This window comes from Panicum virgatum, chromosome 3N, assembly GCF_016808335.1.
Source record: "Panicum virgatum strain AP13 chromosome 3N, P.virgatum_v5, whole genome shotgun sequence".
Taxonomy (NCBI): domain Eukaryota; kingdom Viridiplantae; phylum Streptophyta; class Magnoliopsida; order Poales; family Poaceae; genus Panicum; species Panicum virgatum.
In genome coordinates this window covers 46863000-46888734 of record NC_053147.1, presented here as the reverse complement: position 1 = coordinate 46888734, position 25735 = coordinate 46863000, and the positions used below count along the sequence as shown (strand labels likewise).

At 43.8% G+C, this 25735-nt stretch overlaps 1 protein-coding gene across 5 annotated transcripts in view; it reads right to left on the bottom strand.

Moving 5' to 3' along the window:
* The window catches only part of LOC120666046 (helicase and polymerase-containing protein TEBICHI-like), a 30840-nt gene extending 5624 nt beyond the window's left edge, over nucleotides 1-25216 (bottom strand). For 3 of the 5 annotated variants that reach the window (XR_005671522.1, XM_039945835.1, XM_039945836.1), the window contains exons 1-19: nucleotides 25078-25216; nucleotides 24680-24993; nucleotides 24432-24585; nucleotides 24273-24341; nucleotides 23256-24188; nucleotides 22783-22847; nucleotides 22534-22639; nucleotides 22265-22465; nucleotides 15955-16152; nucleotides 14826-14987; nucleotides 14494-14733; nucleotides 13935-14147; nucleotides 13443-13793; nucleotides 13218-13370; nucleotides 12453-12662; nucleotides 10404-10622; nucleotides 10198-10315; nucleotides 8931-9913; nucleotides 8557-8754 (exon numbers count right to left, since the gene is read on the bottom strand). Coding sequence is in view for 3 of the 5 variants with exons in the window: in XM_039945835.1 (XP_039801769.1) it covers nucleotides 8557-8754; nucleotides 8931-9913; nucleotides 10198-10315; nucleotides 10404-10622; nucleotides 12453-12662; nucleotides 13218-13370; nucleotides 13443-13793; nucleotides 13935-14147; nucleotides 14494-14733; nucleotides 14826-14987; nucleotides 15955-16152; nucleotides 22265-22465; nucleotides 22534-22639; nucleotides 22783-22847; nucleotides 23256-24188; nucleotides 24273-24341; nucleotides 24432-24585; nucleotides 24680-24993; nucleotides 25078-25113 (4923 nt within the window). In the remaining 2 variants the exon portion in view is untranslated. The remainder of the gene's footprint in view (nucleotides 1-8556; nucleotides 8755-8930; nucleotides 9914-10197; nucleotides 10316-10403; nucleotides 10623-12452; nucleotides 12663-13217; nucleotides 13371-13442; nucleotides 13794-13934; nucleotides 14148-14493; nucleotides 14734-14825; nucleotides 14988-15954; nucleotides 16153-22264; nucleotides 22466-22533; nucleotides 22640-22782; nucleotides 22848-23255; nucleotides 24189-24272; nucleotides 24342-24431; nucleotides 24586-24679; nucleotides 24994-25077) is intronic. The other 2 variants (XR_005671523.1, XM_039945837.1) reach the window with 1 other exon arrangement.
* Between the last annotated feature and the right edge of the window lie 519 nt (nucleotides 25217-25735).

The window sequence follows — 25735 nt, the reverse complement described above, 5'->3', positions numbered from 1 at the left end:
TTTTTTTCCCAAGCAAGTTGGGGTAGGCTAGAGATGAAACCCGAAAGAAATAAGTTCAAGGTTCAGGCACATTGATAGCAAGTCTCCAAGCGCTCCTATCCAAAGCTATCTCTTTAGAAATATTCCAATCCTTAAGGTCTCTCTTAACCGACTCATCCCACGTCAGTTTAGGTCTACCTCTACCCCTCTTTACATTATCGACCTGCTCAAGAACCCCATTACACACTGGCGCCTCAGGAGGCCTTCGTTGGACATGTCCAAACCATCTCAGCCGATGCTGGGTAAGTTTCTCCTCAATTGGTGCCACCCCAACCCTATCCCGAATAACTTCGTTCCGGACTCTATCCCTCCTTGTGTGCCCGCAAAACCACCGCAACATCCGCATCTCTGCTACACTCAGTTGCTGGACATGTCGCCTTTTTGTAGGCCAGCATTCAGCACCGTATAACATCGCCGGACGAATTGCTGTCCTATAGAATTTGCCTTTTAACTTTTGTGGCACCCTATTATCACAAAGGATGCCAGAAGTTTGCCGCCATTTCAACCAGCCAGCTGAAATTCTATGCCTAACATCTTCATCAATGTCGCCATCCTTTTGTAGCACCGATCCTAAATACCGAAAAGTATCCTTCTAGACCACCACTCGCCCATCTAAACTAACGTCTCCCCCGTCATGCCTAGTCGCGCTGAAATCGCACATCATGTACTCAGTCTTGGTCCTACTGAGTCTGAACTCTTTCGACTCTAACGTGCATCTCCATAGCTCTAACTTCCTATTAACCCCTGCCCTACACTCGTCAACTAGGACCACATCATCAGCAAAGAGCATACACCAAGGGAACTCACCTTGTATATCCCTTGTAACCTCATCCATCACTAAAGCAGATAAATAAAGGCTCAATGCTGACCCCTGGTGTAGGCCTATGTTAATAGAAAAGTCAGTGGTGTTGCCATCACATGTCCGGACAAACGTTGTCGCATCCTTGTACATATCCTTAATGAGGGTAATGTACTTATTTGGGACTTTGTGCTTCTCCAAGGCCCACCACATGACATTTCTCGGTACTTTGTCATAAGCCTTCTCAAGGTCAATGAAGACCATGTGCAAGTCCTTCTTCTACTCCCTATATCTCTCCATCAATTGTCATATTAAGAAAATCGCCTCCACGGTTGACCTTCCAGGCATGAACCCAAATTGGTTTTGGGTCACACTTGTCACTCTTCTTAGGCGATGCTCGATAACCCTCTCCCAAAGCTTCATCGTATGGCTCATCAGCTTAATCCCACGATAGTTAGTACAATTTTGAACATCGCCTTTGTTTTTGAAGATAGGTACTAATATACTTCTCCTCCATTCTTCGAGCATCTTGTTTAACCGAAAAATAAGATTAAAAAGCTTAGTTAACCATACTATTGCTCTATCTCCTAGGCATCTCCACACCTCAATGGGGATACCATCAGGGCCCATCGCTTTACCTCCCTTCATCCTCTTCAAAGTCTCCCCGATCTCTACCTCCTGAATTCTCCTCACAAAACGTCTGTTGGTATCGTCAAAAGAGTCATCTAACTCAAGGGTAGGGCTCTCACTCTCCCCATTAAACAACTTGTCGAAGTACTCTCTCCATCTATCCATGATCTCCTCATCCTTCACTAACAGTCGATCTGTCCCATCCTTAATGCATTTGATTTGGTTGATGTCCCTTGTCTTCCGCTCGCGGATCCTAGCCATCCTATAAATGTCCTTCTCCCCTTCTTTCGTGCCTAGCCGCTGATACAGGTCATCATACGCCTTACCCTTTGCTACACTCACAGCTCGCTTTGCAACCATCTTCGCTAATTTATAGCCCTCGATGTTGGCTGCACTCTTGTCAAGGTGGAGGCGCTTAAAACACTCCTTCTCCTTAATAGCCCTTTGCACCTCGTCGTTCCACCACCAGGTGTCTTTCCCCTTCTGTTTGCCTCCCCTACTCACGCCAAACACCTCTGAGACCACCTTCCGAACACATGTTGCCATCTTTAGCCACATGGCATCTGCGTCTTCTCCTTCTTCCCAAAGCCCCTCACCTAGCATTCTTTCCTTAAACGCTTGTGCCGCTTCCCCTCTAAACTTTCACCACTTTATTCTCGCAATCTTGGCACGTTTGTCCCGGTGGACACGTACCTGAAGACAAAAGTCCGCCACCACAAGCTTATGTTGAGAGACAACACACTCCCCAGGTATCACCTTACAATCTAAGCAATCACGTCTATCCTCCCTCCTAGCAAGGATAAAGTCGATCTGGCTCGAGTGTTGTCCACTACGAAACGTCACAAGATGGGATTCCCTCTTCTTAAACACGGTATTCGCTATCAACAAGTCGTAGGCTAACGCGAAGTTCAACACATCCTCCCCCTCGACTCCTGCTGCCATACCCAAAACCCCCGTGCACTCGCTCGAACCCTACATTAGTCGCACCCACATGGCCGTTGAGATCTCCTCCTATGAAGAATTTCTTGCTGGTAGGTACGGCACTAACCATGCTATCTAAATCTACCCAAAACTGCATCTTGGTGCTCTCACTAAGGCCTACCTGAGGGGCATAGGCACTGATCACACTCAAAACCGAATCTCCAACTACCAACCGGATTACGATAATCCGGTTGCCTTGCCTTCTAACCTCTACGACTCCATCCTTAAGGCTCCTATCAATCAAGACGACTACACCCAGGGTTAACCTTACCGGTGGGAACCGGTCCGGTTTGACCGGTTCCGGTTCCGGCCGGTACCCAACCGGCCAAAATTCAAAATTTAAATTTAAATTCAAAAAATGAAAAATTCCCAAAAAATTCCTAAAAATACTTCAAGTTGTGATGAATCTAATAGTATCAAATTTTCTCAAAAATTCGTTCATTTAGTATAGTTTGCGGGAATTTAAAATTAAATCAAAAAAGAAAAATAAAAAAATAGGCCGGCCCATTAAGGCCCACCAGTCAAACCGGTCAAACCGGCCGGTAAACCGGTCAAACCGGACGGTAAACCGGTAAAACCGGCCGGTAAACCGGTTGCACGGGAGCTTTTGAATTTAGATTTGAATTCAAACCGGTCAAACCGGCCGGTAAACCGGTAAAACCGGCCGGTAAACCGGTCGGAACCGGTTGCACGGGAGATTTTGAATTTATTTGAATTTGGATTTGAATTCAACCGGTTCCGACCGGTAACCGGTCAAACCGGTCCGGTAAACCGGAACCGGAGCCCGGCGGTTACCGGTTAGCGGTTGGGAAATAAAACCCTGACTACACCCTGGCCCATATGTTATCAATCAAAGTATTCAAAAATATTATCAATGGTCAAAATTTCAGCAAGTTAACTGCATGCTGTTAAGGCCCATATGTTATCTAGGCCCATAGTGGCCCATACCCTGGCTACATATATGTCCACCTAGGACTAATGGAGATATCTCTTGTCTAATTATCCAAAGGTAACATGGAATCAGAGCATGGTTTAGGGTTAGAGTTAGGACTAATCTAATCCTATCCCCGATCCAAGTTTTTCCCCACCGGCGAGTCCTCGGTTCTGCTGCCGGTGAAGTCCTCTACTCCGCCTGTGCCTATCCACCGCATTCCTCTGTTCCGCGGCCCTGCCATCCGCAACCGCCTCTACTCTGCCGCCCGTCGCGGCCAGTCGCCGCCGCAGTCGCGACTCATCGCCGGCCATCGTCCACGCCGTTGCCCCCTGCATCAGTCCGCCCGTCGCGGATCTTGAAGGGGCCATCGCGGATCGACATCGCAGGCGCTCCTCTGTTCGACGCCCGTCGTAGGCGTCCCCTGTTCGCGGCTGTCAGCCGTCGTCGCGGCTTCATTTCGCGCTGCGGATCGGCGCCATCCGCGCCGAGCCATCCCCGACCTCCGCGGATCGACGTCCTGCACACCTCCGCGGCTTCATCTTGCGCCACGGATCTGCGCCCTGCAGACCTCTGCGTCGAGCCATCCCCGACCTCCGCGGATCCGCGCCCTGCAGACCTCTGCGCCGAGCCATCTTCAGTCCACCTACTATGCTGATTTTGCCTTCACTCTCCCGGCTATCTTCATCAAGCGCCATTGTTGTAGACTGGTGTGCTTTCATCTGTGAGCAGGATTTTTTTTTCTTGATTACTGCTATTGGTCTTTGCTATTGTTGGACATATACAGCATGTCGCATCCTACTGCTATCACCATCCCTGTGCAGCTTGATGGCTCCAATTATAGAGAATGGGCTTTTTGTGTTGAGACAGTGCTTGGTGGATATGGTCTTGTCTCACATCTTACTGGTACTAAACCAGTTGCTGCGACTGATGGTTCTAATGCTAGTGCAGTCACTTCTTGGGTTAATGATGATGGCAGGGTCAAGACTGCAATAGTCACAAGTGTTAAACCATCATTGATGATGAGTCTTCAGCCCTTTGTAACAGCTAAGGAGATGTGGGATTATCTAAAAAACAGGTTTGTTCATATTAGTGGTGCTCATCTGCATACTCTGATGCAAGGTCTTCGTGGACTTCAGCAAGATGACATGACCATTGATGACTACTATAGTGCTTTTGATCGTTTCATGGGACCAGTGCTATCTATGTTCCTTCATCTACTGCCGGATGTGATGGGTGCTCCAAGAAGAACACGTTCATGGAGCAGTTCATGATGTATCAGTTTGATATGGGACTCAAGTCTGAATATGAGCCTGTTCGTGCACAGCTTCTCAACAGATCTCCCACTCCATCCTTATCAGAGGTTCTATCCTCATTGACAACTGAAGAGGCTCAACTTCGTTCATTGTCATCTGCTACTTCAGTGTTGCCACCTCAGAGTGTTCTTGTTGCTGCTCACAGGTCTCGTGTAACACTTCTACACCTTGTGAACATTGTAAGAAGACTACTATCCAAAGAAGCTAGCTGAGTTCTGTGCTCGTCGTGCGACTCGTGGTCGTGGTACATCTGCTACTCCTCGGGGCTCTGTGTCTGTTGCTGCTGCTTCTCCTGTTCATGCTCCTCAATCCTCTTGGGTCCTTGATTCAGGTGCTTCTTTCCACGTGACTTCTGATCACTCTCAGTTGGTTAATTGCCAAGCAGTCCATAATGGTGCTTCTGTTCAGACAGCAGATGGTACATCTTGTCCTATTACTTCTCATGGTTCCCTTTCTACACCACATTTTTCTGTACCCAATGTTTCTTTTGTACCTCAGTTGTCCATGAATCTTCTTTCAGTAGGACAGATTACCGATCAGAATTATTTTATTGGATTTGATGACTCATCTTGTTTTGTTCAGGATTGTCGAACCGAGAGAGTGATTGGGACTGGCCATCGTCGTAGAGGTTCCTCTAGCCTCTATGTTTTGGACACATTGAGTCTTCCTGCTTCCGCTACCTCTACAACTCATGTGTCATCTGTTGCATCATCATTTGCTCCTTTTGCCATGGGGCATCATCGCCTCGGTCATCTATGTGGGTCTCGTTTGTCGACCTTAATAAGTAGTGGTTGTCTAGGCAATACTTCTGTCGAGTCTAGTTTTCAGTGCAAGGGATGTAAACTTGGAAAACAAATACAACTTCCATATTTGTCTAGTACATCTCATTCAGCTCGACCTTTTGATCTTATTCATTCTAATGTATGGGGTAAAGCACCTTTTCCCACCAAGGGTGGTCATGAGTACTATGTTATTTTTATTGATGATTACTCTCGATATACTTGGATATATTTTATGAAACATCGCTCCCAGTTGTGTTCCATTTATCAGAATTTTGCTCGCATGGTGCATACTCAGTTTTCCACTTCTATTAAAGTGTTTCGTTCTAACTCTGGTGGCGAGTACATATCTGATGCTCTTCGCCAATTTTTGGCCTCTGAGGGTACTCTTCCTCAGCTTTCCTGTTCTAGCGCTCATGCTCAGAATGGGGTTGCTGAGCGCAAACATCGCCATCTCATTGAGACTGCTCGTACCCTTTTGATTTCCTCATTTGTTCCTTCTCATTTTTGGGGTGAGACTGTTTCTACCGCTGCTTATCTCATAAATAGACAACTGTCTTCCACTCTGTCTGGAAAATGTCCTGGTGAAGTTCTATTTGGTACTCCACCTCGCTATGATCATCTTCGGGTTTGTGGTTGCACTTGTTATGTCTTGCTTGCACCTCGTGAGCGGACTAAGTTGACTGCTCAGTCAGTTGAGTGCGTGTTTCTGGGGTATAGTCTTAAACATAAGGGTTATCGTTGTTATGATCCTTCCTCTCGTCGTATGTGTATTTCTCGTGATGTGACCTTTGATGAGAATCGCCCTTTCTTTTATAATTCTGCCACTAAATCCTCATCTTCCCCCACAGAGTCCACTAGCTTCCTGTGTCTTCCTCCACCTATTCCATTGTCTTCATGTCCACCACAGCCTTCATGTCCACCACAACCTCCACCACCTCCACCCGCTAAACCTCCCGTCACACAAGTCTACACCCGTCGTCCCAAAGCTCCCACAGTCCTTCCGTCTGATTCTCCTTTGGCCAGTCCTGATACTCCTGTTTTAGATGCATCTAACACTACTGATGAGTCTCATTCTATTTCTAATGAGCCACAGGTTGGTCCGCGATATAATCTACGGGATCATGATGCTATTGCTCCTCCTGATAAATTGGGTTTTCCCCATGTCAGTGTTGTCCTTGTTGTTGCTGAACCATCCACTTACAAGGAAGCATCTGGTATTCCAGAGTGCCAGAATGCTATGTCAGAAGAGCTTTCTGCACTTGATCGGACAGGTACTTGGGAAATTGTTTCTTTGCCATCACATGTTGTACCTAAAAAAGGGCGTACCCAGTGCCGTAGGCTTCCCGCACTGTGCGGGGTCTGGGGAAGGGTTGTTTTTAAGCCCCAAGCCTTACCCACACAAATGTGCAGAGGCTGGGGCTCGAACCCGGGACCTTCCGGTTACAGACGGTAGGCTCTACCGCTGCACCAAGCCCGCCCTTCCATCACATGTTGTACCTATTACATGTAAATGGGTGTTCAAAATCAAGACCAAATCAGATGGATCACTTGAGAGGTATAAAGCTCGTCTCGTTGCTCGCGGTTTTCAGCAAACTCAGGGGCGGGATTACGAGGAGACTTTTGCACCCGTTGCGCATATGACTACTGTTCGTACTATGATTGCAGTAGCTGCCAGTCATTCTTGGACTATCTCTCAGATGGATGTCAAGAATGCTTTTCTTCATGGTGAGTTACATGAGGAAGTTTATATGCACCCACCTCCAGGTGTTGATGTCCCTTCAGGACAGGTTTGTCGTCTTCGTCGTGCTCTTTAAGGCCTCAAATAAGCTCCCCGTGCTTGGTATGAGCGTTTTGTTTCCGTGATAATAGAAGCTGGTTTTTCACCTAGTCCTCATGACCCGGCTCTATTTATTCATACTTCTTCACGTGGTCGTACTCTGTTTCTTCTCTATGTTGATGACATGTTGATCACGGGTGATGATGCCGAGCATATTTCTTTGGTCAAGAGGCACCTTAGTCAACAATTTCAGATGACTGATTTGGGTCCCCTCAATTATTTCTTGGGCATTGAGGTTTCATGATCTGACAAGGCGTATTACATTTCTCAATCTAAATACATTTAAGATCTGATTGCTCGATCTGGTATTACTGATAGTCGGACAGCTTCCACCCCTATGGATATTCACTTACAGCTTCGTCCTACGGATGGTACCCCTCTCGAAGATCCTGCTCGATACCGCCATATTATTGGTAGTCTAGTATATCTCACAGTCACAAGGCCTTATATTGCTCATGCTGTTCATATTTTGAGTCAGTTTGTGAGTGCTCCAACTTCAGTTCATTTTGGGCATTTGCTTCGTGTACTGCGATACTTACGTGGGACATCCTCTCGGGGTTTATTCTATGCTCATGACAACTCATTTTAGCTTCATGCTTATTCAGACTCCACGTGGGCCAGTGATCCAACAGATCGTCGTTCTGTCTCTGGTTATTGCATTCTTCTTGGTTCTTCTCTTGCCTGGAAGTCCAAGAAGCAAGCTGCTGTCTCCCGCTCTAGTAGAGGCAGGACTTAGAGCACTTGCCACTACTACTACTGAGATTGTGTGGATCAAATGGTTATTAGCTGATTTTGGAGTTTCTTGTGATACACCTACACCTTTTCTTTGTGATAACACTGGAGCCATTCAGATTGCTAATGATCCTGTGAAGCATGAACTTACGAAGCACATTGGTGTTGATGCCTCCTTTACACGGTCTCATTGTCATCAAAAACTATTGCTCTTGGGTATGTTTCATCGGAGCAGCAACTTGCTGATTTTTTCACTAAAGCACAAACTCGAGAGCATCATCGTCTTCATTTGCTCAAACTCAATGCTTCAGATCCGCCTTGAGTTTGAGGGGAGGTGTTAAGGCCCATATGTTATCTAGGCCCATAGTGGCCCATACCCTGGCTACATATATGTCCACCTAGGACTAATGGAGATCTCTCTTGTCTAATTATCCAAAGGTAACACATGCAACCCAAAATGGTACTCTTTTGTGACTGTAGGAAGTATTAGGCAAGGATAAGAGTTATACCAATGGACCCTCGATTGTGTCAACCAAATCATTGAGATTTTGAGAAACAAGTAATTTCTTCAGGACAGTATACAAAGCCCGAGTCTGTGCAGCACGTCTGCAGCAGCCATTGTGTGCTGCTTTGTGCATCTGATTTCTCCATCTTCCATCCCGATTTGCAGCAGCAGCAGCTTCACTATGAAGTCGTCTCTTGACTAACTGTTTATCACAGAACGATGAATACACATAAGCACTACAATGTCATACATAACTCAATTTCAAAATTAGCTACTGTGTATTACCAAGATCAGAAGAAATCAGCCTAAAAATTCAATGAAGAGAATGTATCAGCAATGAAAAGCTAAAGGTATTTCAAAACACAATATATGATGTACCTTCTCAAGATTTGGCACTGTTCTGCTTTCTTCATCAGGCCAAAGAACCCATGCCACCAGGCATAAATCCAATCCATTATAAACAGAGATTGGTGATAGCAACACATATGAGTTGTCAAGTACTTCAATATTGTCCAGCAATTTATGGTCAAGATGAAACCTTGCAAGCTGCTGGCAAGAGATATAAGCTGATTTAAGTGCCTGAATCTGGATCTTCAAGTTCCATGTCATTTTCTTGACATTCTTATGTTGCATAATGTCAGCTATTTTTTTCCATCTTCTCTGGAAATGACCCCACATTTCACTTGAATCATTGATACCAGTAGTGACTAGATCTTTTGGGAAGTTGCAGTAATATATGGGGGAATTTTCCCAACAGATCGCCAACCCAAAGACTTCGAAAAGGGTGGAAGATGGTTTCATTGATTTCTTGATAAAATGAACATCAAAGGAAAATTCACCAACTGCAGACCATTGATCAAGAAAACAGTCAAATCCCCCTGGGAAGTTATACGCATTGACAGGACCTTTGTCAGCCACATTCGTACTACTCGATCCAGCAATAATTCCTGTTGATGAAGGTGATGCTGCTTCCTGTGCAGTAATTTTTGCACTGTTAGCTATTCCTAGATTCTCTTTCATTTGAATGGAAGAATCAGGGTGTTCCTCTCTTAGACTGTATGTAGTTCTTGAAGCACCATCATCAGATGATTTATTTTTATCATCTACAGCATCGGTCCCGAAAGCTAGCTTATTGCACTTAATTTGATCTCCACAAGGAGAAACTATCATATCTCGAGTTGGGGAGTCCTCAATAGCTGGGAGTGCAGGTGCAGTGAACTGAGGAACTTCTACACCAAGTGACTTGAAAGCTGAGAATGCTGCTACTCTGGCAGCTTCTGCCTCCTCAAGGACAATCTTGCGAGCTCCATTTTTTATCTTCTTGGCTATACCAAATTGTATTCGTCGTAAACCAGAATCATCTAGTCAATTGAAAAGATTGCCATTAGAGTAAGCTTTAAAATAAACAAGCAATAGGTTGAGTGACTGTTACTGTTATCAAAAAAGAAGAGTATCTGCAAGCTTACAGAACACATCTAGAAGCAAATGAAAAAAAAAAGTGCATCTGTAACGCTACTACTGCTATTGCTAATCCTTATCACTACCACCACCACACGTCAACGACAACTGGATTCTAAGTAAAGAAGTACATCAAAAAGAGTAACAAAGAAAGGATCAAGCATGAATATAGATTTAGAGAATGTACCTTGCCCAGACCAAGTAGAAGATTCAAAAAGAGCTTTTGCAATTTCAGGAATAGATGCTTCAGCAATGGCAACAGGAGTACGAAGACCAGACTTATATAAAGCCCTTGCACGTGAGCCCTATTTCATATTTTGCATAACCGTACATAAGAAAATGAGATGTGGCACACTTGGATAACTCATATATGCATGATAAATGGAAGCACACCTTGACAAATGGAATTGATGTAAGTTCAGCAATCTCTGCCCTAACTCCAAAAGAGACACGATTTTGGAACTTTGCAACAAGACCTTCTAAATCATTCCAACCAAGTCTCTGACAAAATGCAGAAACCATTGAAGCAAACCTGCCAGCATTTTCCTGCAGCGCCTGAACCATACCTCTGGCAACCTTAAATGCCTCACAAACATCAGCAACAGGAATCTCCTGAAAGAAAATATTAAATGAGAACAGATAACACAATCTTTTCACGGAAAAAAGATGGAAACACAGAACACTGTAAACATGGAACAAAAATTAACAAATACAAGAGACCGGAAATATCACAACTAACTATCCATAAAGCCTGTATTACAAAAATTGCATAGATTAAGACCATTACAACTTACAAAGCATAATCTTCTGCTTGTGCAGAACAAAAAACAGAGAACAGATATATATATCAACTGGGACATTAAAAAGTAAAATGGTCCACCAATCAATTGCATTGATGTGGATGCCATATGCAGAAATCAATGTTCAAAACAATATGACAAGACTCTGGCCTTATTGTTTGTTATAATAGCAGAAATGTAAGAAAATGAAACAAAGAACAGATGTAGGGTTCAAAATAACAAAGAAGATACTACCAGATACTGAAGGAAAGGTAACAATGTAAGATGAGTAAACATCAAGAATCACATATTTATAATTTATACATATTTTTCACATGCAAAGCCCTTAGGCCTGGGCCGTGGGGCTAGCCTTGCCCCTCAAGAACAGCAAGTCAGCTTAGACTCGTTCAGTGTGTTAGTTTTCTTGCTTAGAGTCTAAGTTAGATTAGTTTGATGGCGCCTGCTCTATAATGGTAATTAATTCTGGTACGAGTCAGCAGGCAAGAAATATATCAAAAAGAATTCTTATCTCCCTCTATCCCTGCCCTTGTGGTGCAGCTCCCACCTTCAGGGCCACTCAGCTATGCTACACGGACTCATCCAGGAAGGCATTTATCATGTGTCCGATACGTATCAGACATGGATACAGCCCTGATACGTGTCCGTCAAGTATCCAAAAAAATAAATCCAGTAATATTTATGTAGGCTGACACGTATCTGCTCTGTTTTGGGATAGGACACAGCCACCAGCCTTATCCTTTAAATTCCCAACTGGCCTGCCCCTGGTGTCCAGGAGCACATGCGCGCGCCGCACATCCGCGAGGAATCCGGGCAAGCATGGATGCCCGACACACAGCACGCACAAGTGCTGCCGCTGACCGCCCTCAACAAGCTCATGTTTGATTTTTACAATTTTAGACTTTTGAGTTGGAGAATTGGTGGATGGAGATGCTTTGCATGCCTGTTGATTAATTGGAAAATTGCAAAACTGCAATTGCATGGTGATTTCAACATTCCTTAGGCTGCCACTGCATGTTTAGAGTTATAGTGTGCATTTTTATTTATTAATTTTAAAAATAATAAATTGTACTCATGTAAAGATTTTTTTTTTTTGAGAAAATGCCATATCCGAGTATCCGTATCAGGTCCGATAATGATACATGTATCCGTGTCCATGTTACATAGCTACTCAGATCAAGGTTCACAATAGTTGAGGTGATGGAAACCATCTTCCCCTCAGTATTTGTTCCCAGATGCATGCCACCATCCTCTCAGCATTTCAAGGCAGGTGGATGAGTAAAAGGTAAGCAGGTGGATTTGTGGAGAGATGAGGGGAAGAAGGGTAAAGGCAGAGGACAAATGAAAGCATGTTAGCTGTCGCAGATACTGAACTCATAAAATGAATGACATTTTACTTAACAAAAATAGAGTTTGCTAACGGATTGTTGTATCTCAATATCAAACATGACCTAATATTTCAAGTTGCCATCTATATAATACGACAACGTTCAACTTTTGTGCCACCAACTAATTTTTACACTTTGCAACTTAGACTTTCTGCCTACTTTAAGTACTATGCATTGACACATGACTAACAGGCAATGTCAAATTTGAGTAATTATAAATTAGCAGATAAAGCTGCTAAGTAGCTATAAGAAGATACCTGAGCAAGCCTTGATAACATCAAAGCCACATAAAAGCGTTTGGACACTCTGAGTGTCTGCTCATTAATAAGTGAACTTCCACCAGCTTGTGCGGGAGACTTGTTGCGTAAACCAGTGTTTCTCTGAGGCCTTCCACGAACAAGCATTGCCGCCCCATGAGCCATGTGCATCAAGAAGGGTTCAATTACTCCAACCCGATTGCCCACTGACTGCATTAAGACATACCAACAAAAAAAAACAGAATTTTAATAGAGTAGGAGAGACCCCCCCCCCCTTTCTGAGATTGCGCATTCCAAATTAGCATAGTACGCAACGATTTAATTTTGCAACCAATAAAGTTGAGCAAGACACAGCTATATACATTTTATGACACTGTAATGGCAACACCACCAATAAAAGTTCGATGTTTGCAATTTTTCTGTGTGTCACATCCGGATTCTGAAAACTAATAAAAACAGTTCATTGCTTTATGCGCCAGGTCAATTTTATGAAAAAGTAAACTGAAACCAGGTACAACACAAAGAGTTCCAGTTAACATATTATTGTCAGATTCATATAGTTATGTAAAATACTGAAACAGGTTTCACACATTCTGATGTTGACTTATCATTTTCTTAATTCACTTTTTCATCGCATTTGGTTCGCTATAAAAGTTTTTTCACAATTATGTAGTCAAAACAGATAAAGCTCTACGTGCATTCGAATTACAGTTCGACAATAAATTTTTAAAGTGCGACAGAACGAACAACATAAGACTTGCATACCTGCTCAAGAGAAGAAAGTTGCATGAATCTCTCGTAATATAATTCCCAATCAGGTTCAAGATCCACATTTATGGGTGTGACCAAGTAAACTAAATGCAAATCAGATGCAAGAACAAAGCCTTCTCTTGCCCTTGAAAGATCATCAAGCACAACCTACAGGCAGCAACATGCAAGATTAAACAAAATGAAATGAAATAAAGGAAAAGGAAAGATAAAGTAAGCTACCAGTGATTCCTCAGGATTGAGTGAACTTCCGAAAGCCGCTCTACCAAGGGGGGTAGAGGAGTATATTTTTGTCTCATTGTTCCATTCAAGAAACCTTTTATGGCATAACCAGCGAAGGGAGTCCTGAGCTGACTTCACAACATCGTCAAAAGGTTTAGTGGAGTTAAGCAGCGTGCACCGCACATATCGATGAATATCACTTGCAGTTTGCACAATCCCACCAGCAACAACCTCCATAATTGCATGAGTCATTCCATTTTTATCTTCAGAGAGACAGGACTCCAAGGGAGGACAATTGCTTCTAATAATACCTGTAATCCTCTTAACCTCTTCAGGCCTGCATACAAGTATCTGCATGGATTTCAAATGTCAAAATAGCATACAAAAACAGAAACATTTAGAACATACAAAATAAAAAATGAAAACAAAGCTAGTAAATTATGAGAACCATTCTGTAAGTACAATAAAATGGAACAAAGAACTTGCACTTACACTTTCTCCTTTTGTGTCTATTCCAGTTCGACCAGCACGACCAGCCATCTGCCTATAGCGAGTCCCGTCAATAAAATCACGACCTATCTTAGGTTGCCTAAATATAACCCGTCTAGCAGGCAAGTTAACACCAGCAGCTAAAGTTGAAGTGGCAGTCAGCACACGGACGAGGCCTTTACGGTAACATGACTCCACAATCTCCCTCTCCTCAACCTGCCAACATAACAGGTTGTAACTCTTATTGAATCAAACAGAACAAATCATAGATGGTGAGCTCAATGATCTGGCTGGCATTATTGTCAAGAGTAGATAAAGCAAACCCTGAAACAGCACCCAAAAATATAGAATTGTTGATGATTATAAAAACTGAAAACCTAACATTGTTGTGTGTGTGTAGTGGGTGGAGGTGGCTGATTGTTCCTCCTGACACCCTTGCCCAGTTGTGGATTAGGTGAAATTGGAATTGCTTCCACGGTTAGCAATATACACTTCAAGAAGAAAAAAAAATATTGTTGACTTTTTGTGTATTTTATTAAGATAGAAATGGTAACTTCCATACCGTAAGACCAGCATGATGATATGCAACGCCAAAAGGAAGGGTTTCTTCCAATACAGGATCCAATCCAGAAGGGCACCTCCTCAAGGCTTCAATAGCTGATGCAGCATCTGAAAATTCTGAACTAACATCACTTGGTCCAACAGAGTTTACTTTCAAGAACTTGGCAACATGTCTTGCAGTTGACTCACAGCCCTTACGGCTGGAGCAAAACAAAAGCACAGAATGACCCTGAAGAACAACCTGGAAAAAAACAAGTAGAGTATTCAATTTCCTTGGAAAATGTGGTGGGAAACAGAGAAAAACTGAGACCTGCAGAGTACATATCAAATTACCTCGTTACACATTTCAACAATATGATCTGGATCCTTGCCACCAAGATCAGCTACTTTTGGAAGGACACGAACAACATTCATGTCTTTATCAAATATTTGATTACCAACTTTGATAAATTCCTCCAGTGGAACTGGTCGAAAGTCAGTTTGGTAAAGAGCAGCCTAGAATTACAAAACAGCACAAGATAAACATCAACTACAAGTTGTAATGAGGTATAATAACATTTTAATATGGAAAATATAATATAAATTTGACTAGATATCATTCATATTACCCAAACAGATCAAACGTCAGCACCATCACAAAACAGCATACTATAACAAAGTAACTAGACAACTAAATATGCTAATAATGATGAAGAAAACCTAAATCCTGAGAGACTAACATTGCTGTGTGTTGATGATAAAAAAAATAGTTGTGCAAAAGAAGACAACATAGAGAACACATCTGCATGGTTTTACCTTAAGAGAGGAGAATACCTTTGAGGTGATGCTCACACGACCTGTGAGCACCCAGGTTCCAGACCGGGTGGGCAGCCTCTCAACTGGAGGCTCTATCTACCAACAGAACTATTGAGGATTTAGGTTTTCTTCATTATTAACTTTGGTTTATTGCCCATAATACGTAGATAGATAGCATATTTTTTGTCTAGTTCACTGAGCTATTTTAAGTTGCGCAGCAAATTAGAGGCAAGTTGATTATTGTATCCGGAATTCCGGATCAAAGATCAATCAAATGATACAGCATGATCCAAATGTTTTTCCATTTGACCAGAACAAACAACAACGCCATGTCACTTGGTAGCAAGAAATTCAAGTTAGGCTTCAGAACTGAAGAAAGACAGTGGCATTATAATGCCTTAAAAAAATGATGACAACGTACAGTTGTTAAGAAGTACAATTGCTCAGATATATCAGAATAGTCACATTCGCCTACGAACTAATTACTTTGTCAGCAGATCTTAGTTAAAAATACAAGTAACTTTACCTTTTCTTCAAAAATGGTAAATGAAGTTCAACACTAAGTTGAACTTCTGTGGGGTTAGTAATGTTCTTTCTACCACATATTACAGCATCACTTAAACAAGTATATAGAATTAGGAACATAAAAAAACGATAAATATCTTACTTGAAGCCAATCAGCTACTGCAGCAACATTGGGCATAGTAGCACTCATACCAATTATCTGCAATCCATGAGTTGCCATCTTCCCACTGCTAGAGCCTGAAGTTTCTCCACTAGATGACTCTGAATTCCCTTCACCAGCAGCATATCGAAGCTTTGTCAGCATCAGCTCTAAAAGGTACCCTCTGTGTTGGTCACCAACCTATAATGCAATTGCATAATAGAAGACACCTTAACTAGTATACATTATTACATACTGTTCAACAGAGAAAGCAGGTGAAAGGAAGAAAGTAGGAGAAAGGAAGAAAGAACCAACTCAGGGACATGGGGGAAAGTAAACACAAACAGGTAAAGATACATCGTATGTGCTTCTTTAGGTAAGGGCTGGAGGGCCAGGGATTGTTATACTGTCAGAGTAGAGCTTTAGTCCTTGAATGGCTAGATTGTATCCTGGGCCCTAGATATTACAAAGCTCTGAGGGAAGCTCAGAGGAAGGAAAAAGCATGCTTCCTGTTAACTTACATGTGCTAGGACTCAAGACTTAAGCATGCGACCATAATTCATCCAGAGCCAGGATAAATTGGTTCTTTTCTTTATTCTTTCTTGTCAAATGGCAATTGCCAAGGATGCAAGGCCTTTTGCTATTTGCAAATTGCTCTTAATAATTATGTCTAATAATATGGAAACTTAGGTAAAAGGTAAAAGTAACAGTGTAACACATAAGATTAGATAAGATGGTTAGCAACCAAGGATTCAAAGCCTTGGGCAAAAAATAGTTACCCAAAGAAAATGTAAACAACAATGCAGTAGCGTAAAAGTACATCACTTTGGACCAAAATTAATTGGAAGCATGATCTGTACCTTCTTGTCTCACTTTTCAATTAGTTGGGTATGATAAAACTTCTATTTTTTTTAGTGCTCGACTGCTAGTATGTTATAATTGGACATATACAGTAGTACATTAGTTCAATTGTGTGGAGATCCCAGATAAACCTATACCAGATTTTGCAATGCTCCATATTCCACAATTCAAATCCAAACCCACAATGCACACTGACCAGATAAATCTAGCATATGTTATAATTGTACATATACAGTAGTACATTAGTTCAATTGTGCAGAGATCCCAGATACACCTATACCGGATTTTGCAACCCTCCATATGTTCCACGATTCAAATCCAACCCACAATGCACACTGACCAAGGAACTAAAGTTATTAACATCGGGCCAATACCCATGTTTTCCTAGACGCTAAACGCTACACGGGCGGTGACCCTCCGTTTAGCGTTTAGAGTGTGTAGACGCTGTTTAGACGGCGTCTAGACGGATTAAACGGTTTTGTTACTGTATCAAGGTTTAACTCCGTCTATGTTGACTGGAAGACTCTCTCTCTCCTGAGTCGTCTCAGCATAGCCGGTCCCAAGCCCGGGTAAAGGAGGAGGGTTGCGTTAGGTTTTGGCAAACCAGTATAAAAAATAGCCACTCTAATGGATTTGAAACCCACAAGAAACTCGTTGGGGCGTAACCCTCTTAGCGACGCGCTACATCGGAACCCGGGTGTGGTGATAAATGGGCAAGAGCCTGGTCGCCATCCCCCCAAGGGCGCGTCGTATCGTGACCTGGGTACGATGATAAGTGAGCAAGGGTCGGGTCGTCACCTGAATGGCGCGCTACATCTACTCCCGGGTGTAGTGAAAAATGAGCAAGGGTCTTCGCACTTCCCTCAACGGGTGCGAAGGGTAAGAAAGCTAGCCGAGCCAACTAGAATTCGTATAGGTAGCTAGAACGTAGGGTCCCTAACGGGTAAGTTGCGAGAGCTAGTTGATGCAGCAATTAGGAGGCGTGTAAATATTCTATGCGTTCAGGAGACTAAATGGAAGGGGCAGAAGGCGAAGGAGGTTGAGGATACAGGCTTCAAGCTTTGGTACACGGGAGCAATTCCGGGTAGGAATGGTGTAGGCATCTTGATTGATAGGAGCCTTAAGGATGGAGTCGTAGAGGCTAGAAGGCAAGGCAACCGGATTATCCTAATCCGGTAGGTAGTTGGAGATTCGGTTTTGAATGTGATCAGTGCCTATGCCCCTCAGGTAGGTCTTAGTAAGAGCACCAAGATGCAGTTCTGGGAAGATCTAGATAGCATGGTTAGTACCGTGCCTACCAGCGAGAAACTCTTCATAGGAGGAGATCTCAACGGCCATGTGGGTGCGACTAATGTAGGGTTCGAGCGAGTGCACGGGGTTTTGGGTATGGTAGCAGGAGTCAAGAGGGGATGTGTTGAACTTTGTGTTAGCCTACGACTTGTTGATAGTGAATATCGTGTTTAAGAAAAGGGAATACCATCTTGTGACGTTTCGTAGTAGACAACACTCGAGCCAGATCGACTTTATCCTTGCTAGGAAGGAGGATAGACGGGATTGCTTAGATTGTAAAGTGATACCTGGGGAGTGTGTTGTCCCTCAACACAAACTTGTGGTGGCAGACTTTCGTCTTTGGGTACGTGTCCACCGGGACAAACGTGCCAAGATTGCGAGAATAAAGTGGTGGAAGCTTAGAGGGGAAGCGGCACAAGCGTTTAAGGAAAGGATGCTAGGTGAGGGGCTTTGGGAAAAAGGAAAAGACGCAGATGACATATGGCTAAAGATGGCAACATGTGTTCGGAAGGTGGCCTCAGAGGTGTTTGGCGTGAGTAGGGGAGGCAAACAGGAGGGGAAAGATACCTGGTGGTGGAATGACGAGGTGCAAAGGGCTATTAAGGAGAAGGAGTGTTTCAAACGCCTCCACCTTGACAAGAGTGCAGCCAACATCGAGGGCTATAAATTAGCGAAGAGAGTTGCAAAGCGAGCTGTGAGTGTAGCAAAGGGTAAGGTGTATGATAACCTGTATCAGCGGCTAGGCACGAAAGAAGGGGAGAAGGACATTTATAGGATTGCTAGGATCCGCAAGCGGAAGACAAGGGATATCAACCAAATTAAATGCATTAAGGATGGGACAGATCGACTGCTAATGAAGGATGAGGAGATCATGGATAGATGGAGAGAGTACTTCGACAAGTTGTTTAATGGGGAGAGTGAGAGCCCTACCCTTGAGTTAGATGACTCTTTTGACGATACCAACAGACGTTTTGTGAGGAGAATTCAGGAGGTAGAGATCGGGGAGACTTTGAAGAGGATGAAGGGAGGTAAAGCGATGGGCACTGATGGTATCCCCATTGAGGTGTGGAGATGTCTAGGAGATAGAGCAATAGTATGGTTAACTAAGCTTTTTAATCTCATTTTTCGGTCAAACAAGATGCCGGAAGAATGGAGGAGAAGTATATTAGTATCTATCTTCAAAAACAATGGGGATGTTCAAAGTTGTACTAACTACCGTGGGATTAAGCTGATGAGCCATACAATGAAGATTTGGGAGAGGGTTATCGAGCATCGCCTAGAAAGAGTGACAAGTGTGACCCAAAACCAATTTGAGTTCATGCCTGGAAGGTCAACCATGGAGGCAATTTTCTTAATACGACAATTGATGGAGAGATATAGGGAGCAGAAGAAGGACTTGCACATGGTCTTCATTGACCTTGAGAAGGCATATGACAAAGTACCGAGAAATATCATGTGGTGGGCCTTGGAGAAGCACAAAGCCCCAACTAAGTACATTACCCTCATTAAGGATATGTACAAAGATGCGACGACGTTTGTCCGGACATGTGATGGCAACACCACTGACTTTCCTATTAACATAGGCCTACACTAGGGGTCAGCATTGAGCCCATATTTGTTTGCTTTAGTGATGGATGAGGTCACAAGGGATATACAAGGTGAGATCCCTTGGTGTATGCTCTTTGCTGATGATGTGGTGCTAGTTGACGAGAATAGGGCAGGGGTTAATAGGAAGTTAGAGCTGTGGAGACGCACGTTAGAGTCGAAAGGGTTCAGACTTAGTAGGACCAAGACCGAGTACATGTTGTGCGATTTCAGCGCGACTAGGCATGAGGGGCGAGACGTTAGTCTAGATGAGCAAGTGGTGGTCCAGAAGGATACTTTTCGGTATTTAGGATCGGTGCTACAAAAGGATGGCGACATTGATGAAGATGTTAGGCATAGAATTTCAGCTAGCTGGTTGAAATGGCGGCAAGCTTCTGGCATCCTTTGTGACAAGAGGGTGCCACAAAAGCTAAAAAGCAAATTCTATAGGACAGCAATTCATCCGGCGATGTTATACGGTGTTGAATGTTGGCCTACAAAAAGGCAACATGTCCAGCAAAGAGTGTAGCAGAGATGCGGATGTTGCGGTGGTTTTGCGGGCACACAAAGAGGGATAGAGTCCGGAACGAAGTTATTCAGAATAGGGTCGGGGTGGCACCAATTGAGGAGAAACTTACCCAGCATCGGTTGAGATGGTTTGGACATGTCCAACGAAGGCCTTCTGAGGCGCCGGTGCGTAATGGGTTTCTTGAGCGGGTCGATAATGTAAAAAGGGGTAGAGGTAGACCTAAACTGACGTGGGATGAGTCGGTTAAGAGAGACCTTAAGGATTGGAATATCTCTAAAGAGATAGCTTTGGATAGGAGCGCTTGGAGACTAGCTATCAATGTGTCTGAACCTTGAACTTATTTCTTTCGGGTTTCATCTCTAGCCTACCCCAACTTGCTTGGGAAAGTTAAATAATAAGAATAATGAAAGGCTATGTTGTTGTTGTATCAAGGTTTCAGCAGTTTTGCACATATATAGATGTCAATTTTACATGTAAGAATGAATATTTTACAAGTGAAAATGATAGAAGTCACAGAACTGCAACCGCTGCTGCTCGGAGGCAGCGTCACAGCTGGAGCAAGGACGCGCACAGGACGGAGCAGAACCTGGGACTGGGAGGCAGTCCGGTCGGAGGCGGCATCACGGCTGGAGCCGCTGCTGCTCGGAGGCGGCTGGAGCAGGGACGCGCACAGGACGGAGTAGGGACGCGCGTAGGATGGAGACGAGACACGCGCACAGCTAGAGCTGGGCCTAGTCGCCGGCGCGCTGCAGATCGACGCCACGGGCGCGAGAGCTGGCGGCGGCGTGCGTACGAGCTGGGCGGAACGGGAGAAATCTCCTCTTAACCCTAGCCTCCGGTACTTATATCCGCCCCAAATTTCTCTCAATAGCCCGCCAACTTTCCCGCTACTCCATTCCCTTCCCGCCTGCTGCTCCCGCCCCGTCGATTTGGGCAGTGGCCATCACCTAAACGCGTCGAGAAACGCCCGTTTCGGCGTCCAGAACCGTTTCCCCGCCGTTCCATTTAGGCCGTCTTCAACGTTTATTCCCGTCTTTGACCGTCTAGACGGGAAACCCGTTTAACTATCCGCCCAGGCCCTAAACTCCACGGAACCCTGCCATTTACCATCTAAATGCGTTTAGACGGCCGTTTAATACCATTTAGGATAACGTGGGCCAATACATACCCTTATTAGATGTCAATAATGTCTTGCTCTGTTGCACGGATACGCAAGGGAGGTGGCATATCCATATCCGATATGTATCGGATACGGATACGCCATAGATACGTGTTGGATACGAGAACGGCGAGCCCCGTGGTGACGAGCAGCGCGCAAGGAAGGAGGTAGGTGACGCGCCAGGCGACGGTGACGGGGAGCCCATGGCAGATGGTATTTGGGGGAGAGAAGAAGAACGAAGAGATTGGGGAGGCCGGGGGGGCGTGAGAGAAGGTCGAGAGGGAGAGAGACGCCTGGCAGCAGTTTGTGGGTGGAGGGTGGAACAAATAAGGTTTGGTCTATTTTTGTTTTGCCCCTTTCTCTTTTTAATAATTATAGAGCATAAGAATATACGAATTTATAACGCATTCTAGCCCCTGAAACTTCTATATTCTCTTCTCACATTCTAGTCCCTAGAACTTCTATTTTCTCACAAATGAACATATAAATATATGAATTAGTGATGCAAATCCATCAAATGCTGGACAAATGCCTTCTAATTATTAATTTTAAAAATATCCTAGCCGTATCCCCGTATCAGTGTTTTTCGAGAAATGGCGTATCCGCGTATCCGATACGTATCGTATCCGATACATATCGTATCCGATACCCGTATCCGTATCCGTGTAACATAGATGTCTTGTACTTAAGGAAGGGGAAGAATAGAAATATTAAAATAATTATGTTAGTTTTATCAATGTCACCACAAACTTATATTGCGAAGTGGCAGTTCCCAAGACAATGGGATTACATTGCAAAAAAGATTGAGTACAAATAACCATGTAAGTAAAAAAAGTAGAAAAGCAAAGAGAGTATTTTCTGAGTAGCAATTTGGCTTTAGATAACCTTACCATATGAAGTTCATCTATTACAATTACACCAAGTTCAGAGAGACGGCCATCCTCCAACAACTTATTTACCAAAGAATTTGCCTTCTCTATGGTACACACAGCAACTGCTGTATCTTTAGGAAGCGATCCTCCCCCCTGGTTTCCATAGAAGCTACGGACATGCCTACCCAGTGGCTCAAGAAGTTGTTCAAGATGTTGAGCCTGTAAAAATTAAATGAATAGTCAGACAGAAGTTTCAGAACATCAGAGAGCTGTAAATATCTAGAAACCTTTTCAGCACATATCGACACATAGGGAAGGACAAGAATTGCCATATTCCCACTTGACAGTATCCTCCTCAACATCAGAACTTCAGCAACAAAGCTTTTACCAGCACTGCAATATAAGAACAAAAAAAATATACATAAGATTAAAGCAAGATAGAACAGAAATTTTGAAAATAAAAATAGTGGACAACTGAGAACATGAAGCATCCAGGCAATGTCCAAGTATGAAAAACATGCAAGAGATGCAAGTACCTCGTGGATGCACAATACACAAGATTCCTTTTCTCCAAGACACCTTCCACAAGTAAGCACTCAACCTGCGATGGACATGAGAACAAAGGCCAAAGGATTATCAATACAATCAAAGAGTGGCGAACAAGGATTATATTTAAATGATAATAAAAGAATAATATTGCTTTTCAACATAGCATACTTGATTACTTATTTATTCACCTGATACTTGATGTCATAAAAGATGGTGGACTATATTGAACAAATTGAGAATACGCAATTCACTACCAACACATTGTTTTGTTTCAATCAAAGCAAAGAATATACCAACTCACTGAAATAAAGGTGAGTAACAATTGTGACATATGACTAACCAGAGTGTGCCACCACACCAATACTAAAATATTACACAACTTACGCAGGAGAAAAATGGTCAGGAAACAGAAAGCTACCTGCCAGGGATCAAAGAGATAACTAGGGAAAAGAAACTTAACCTGCCAAGGATACAGCTCCGAAATGCCTTTTTTCATGTATACAGCACAAAGCTCTGGAGGGAGCCAACTTGATAGCTTTGAGTGGTCCTTCAGAGGAACAGAGCTAGTAGGTGTGCTAGCTTCCACTTCTTGAGAAACAAATTTACTTTTGGTGTCTTTCTTAGGCAGACAACCATTTGAATATGCGGCAAGTGATTTATTTTGATGAGAATCTTTGTCACCCTCTCGAGTTGAGTGAACATTCCCTTCGGTTGTTGACTTGAATACACCATGACATCGGAACATGGCTGCAGAATCCGTATGCAAATCAAGAGCACTTGTCTTCATTGCATTTACAAGATCTATTGAACCCTTCCTTATATTTTCTTTTCTCTGAAGGCCACCATCTTTCAATTCAACATGGTTTGTTTGTACATTATCAGCTTCATTTCTGCCTTTTTCTTCACATTTTTTCAAACCTGAAACTTGGATGTCATCCTCATGACAGAAGTCCAGGTGCTTCACAGGCAAAGGAGAGCTGTTTACATGCTGACTCTTTGCTGCCAGAAATTCAACTTTGTTTGACAACTTCTCCATCTGATGTGTATCATTGCTGCCTACTGTATTAAGACAGTCATGCTCATCCTTTCCTGCTCTAGGAAGAGTCTTAGAGCATAGTGCTACTGCACAAGATAACTTATCCTCTGCTGCATCAAACTTAGGCTTTCCACGGACCTTGTCTGTCTGGGCAGATATTCCATCAGCAAATTCAATTGCTGCATTCCAGAATTCTTCCCCAGGTGAAGTAAGGGAATTCCTTGATACAGATTTTGGGGTGTCCCCAGGGGCTAAAGAAAACCCAACTTTTTTCTGTGTAGTATTTGGGGTAAAGCTACATCTTTGCAATGCTGAAAATCCCACACAACTCACCTTTACCCCCTCAACTGATTCCTGCTAAAAGGCAAAATAAAAATTTCAAAAAAAAAGCAGAGAAAAGGGTTTCCACTTTCTAGATTTGACTTGCTGACAGAACCAAACCTCCACAGCCTCCGAGCCACCATGGTGATTGATGCATTGCTTCTTGAAGGCCACACTATCATCTGATTCCTGCAAAGAACCAAACTATGAATTGAAGCTCATGAATCACCTTTTGTACAAAGCTGCCCGGATTGGAGGAATCATGTATCCTGGCCCAACCTTTAGAGCCTCCAAGCCACTGCAATGAGCAATGCACTGCTTCTTGGCAGAGGCATTGTCACAAGGAACCAAGATCGACTGACTCGCACTCCGCTTCTGCTTCTTCTCCAACTGCTCACGATACTCAGAATCATCCCTCAAAGGTGGGATAGCACTGCAATAACAAGGTTACACCCGTCATTTGCAAAGGAACAGTTCTTGGAACAAGCACAAGATCCCCCCTCCCGCTTCACACACTAATGGCTCACCTGCAGCAATGGGAAAGGAAGTCCGTCGTGAATCTCCTGAGCTCCAAATCGGCCCCATCAACCGCCGGCGCCGGAGGGGAGGAGGCGACATCGACGTCCATAGCGGCCGTGAGGCTCCGCCTGGCGCCCGCGTCCCCGCCCCTCGGCGAGCCCGCGAGGGCCGCCGAGGCCGCCACCGTGGCACGGGTGGAAGGCGACCGGACGAGGTACCCCTCCAGGGACCCCTTGGCGCCGCCGGGGCTCCCATGCTGCGGCCCGGGTCGCGGCGCGTCGTCCTTGCGCGACGAGGACCTCCGCTTCGTGGCCGGGAAGAACTGCGGAGGGGGCAGATCGCGGGAGGCGTCAGGGCATGGAGGTAGGGAGGGGAATGCGGCCAGGACCTAGGGTTAGGGTTTTACCTGGTCGATTTGGTGGTGAGAGGAGCCCGACGCCATGGCGGAGGCGAAGGGGAAGGAAGGAATTCAGTTTCGTTTGAAATGGGCGGCGGAGGGGAAGGAACAAACACTTTCGTCGCTCGCCGGGCCAGCGTTCACTTTTGAAAACCGAGGGGACCGGAAGGGGCTCACGGCAATACTCTTCTACGGCCTTGTGTAGATTCCAAAATTTTACACCAGACATCAAATATTTGGATAAACATATGTATAGAGTATTAAATAAAATTTATTTACAAAATTTTTTGCACGTATGGGTTTAAACCGCGAGACGAATCTAATGAGTCTATTTAATCCATAATTTTACAACAGTGATGCTACAGTAACCATCTACTAATTATAAATTAATTATAGATTAATTAGTCTCATTAGATTCGTCTCGCGATTTACAACTCATCCATACAAAACGTTTTGTAAACACTCCCAGGATGCCGACGGAGGGAGTAGACTTTATTTAGTGCTCCGAAATATTAAGATTTTTTTTTCAAAAATTTACGCCAAAAAATCTAAACACACCCCTAGCCATAGTTGCCCGCATAGTTGTCCGTTGTCACTCTACCTTTGTACTAATGAAGTCTAGAAAAATACCCTAAATTTTTAAATCTAGAAAGAATATTAGGTAAAA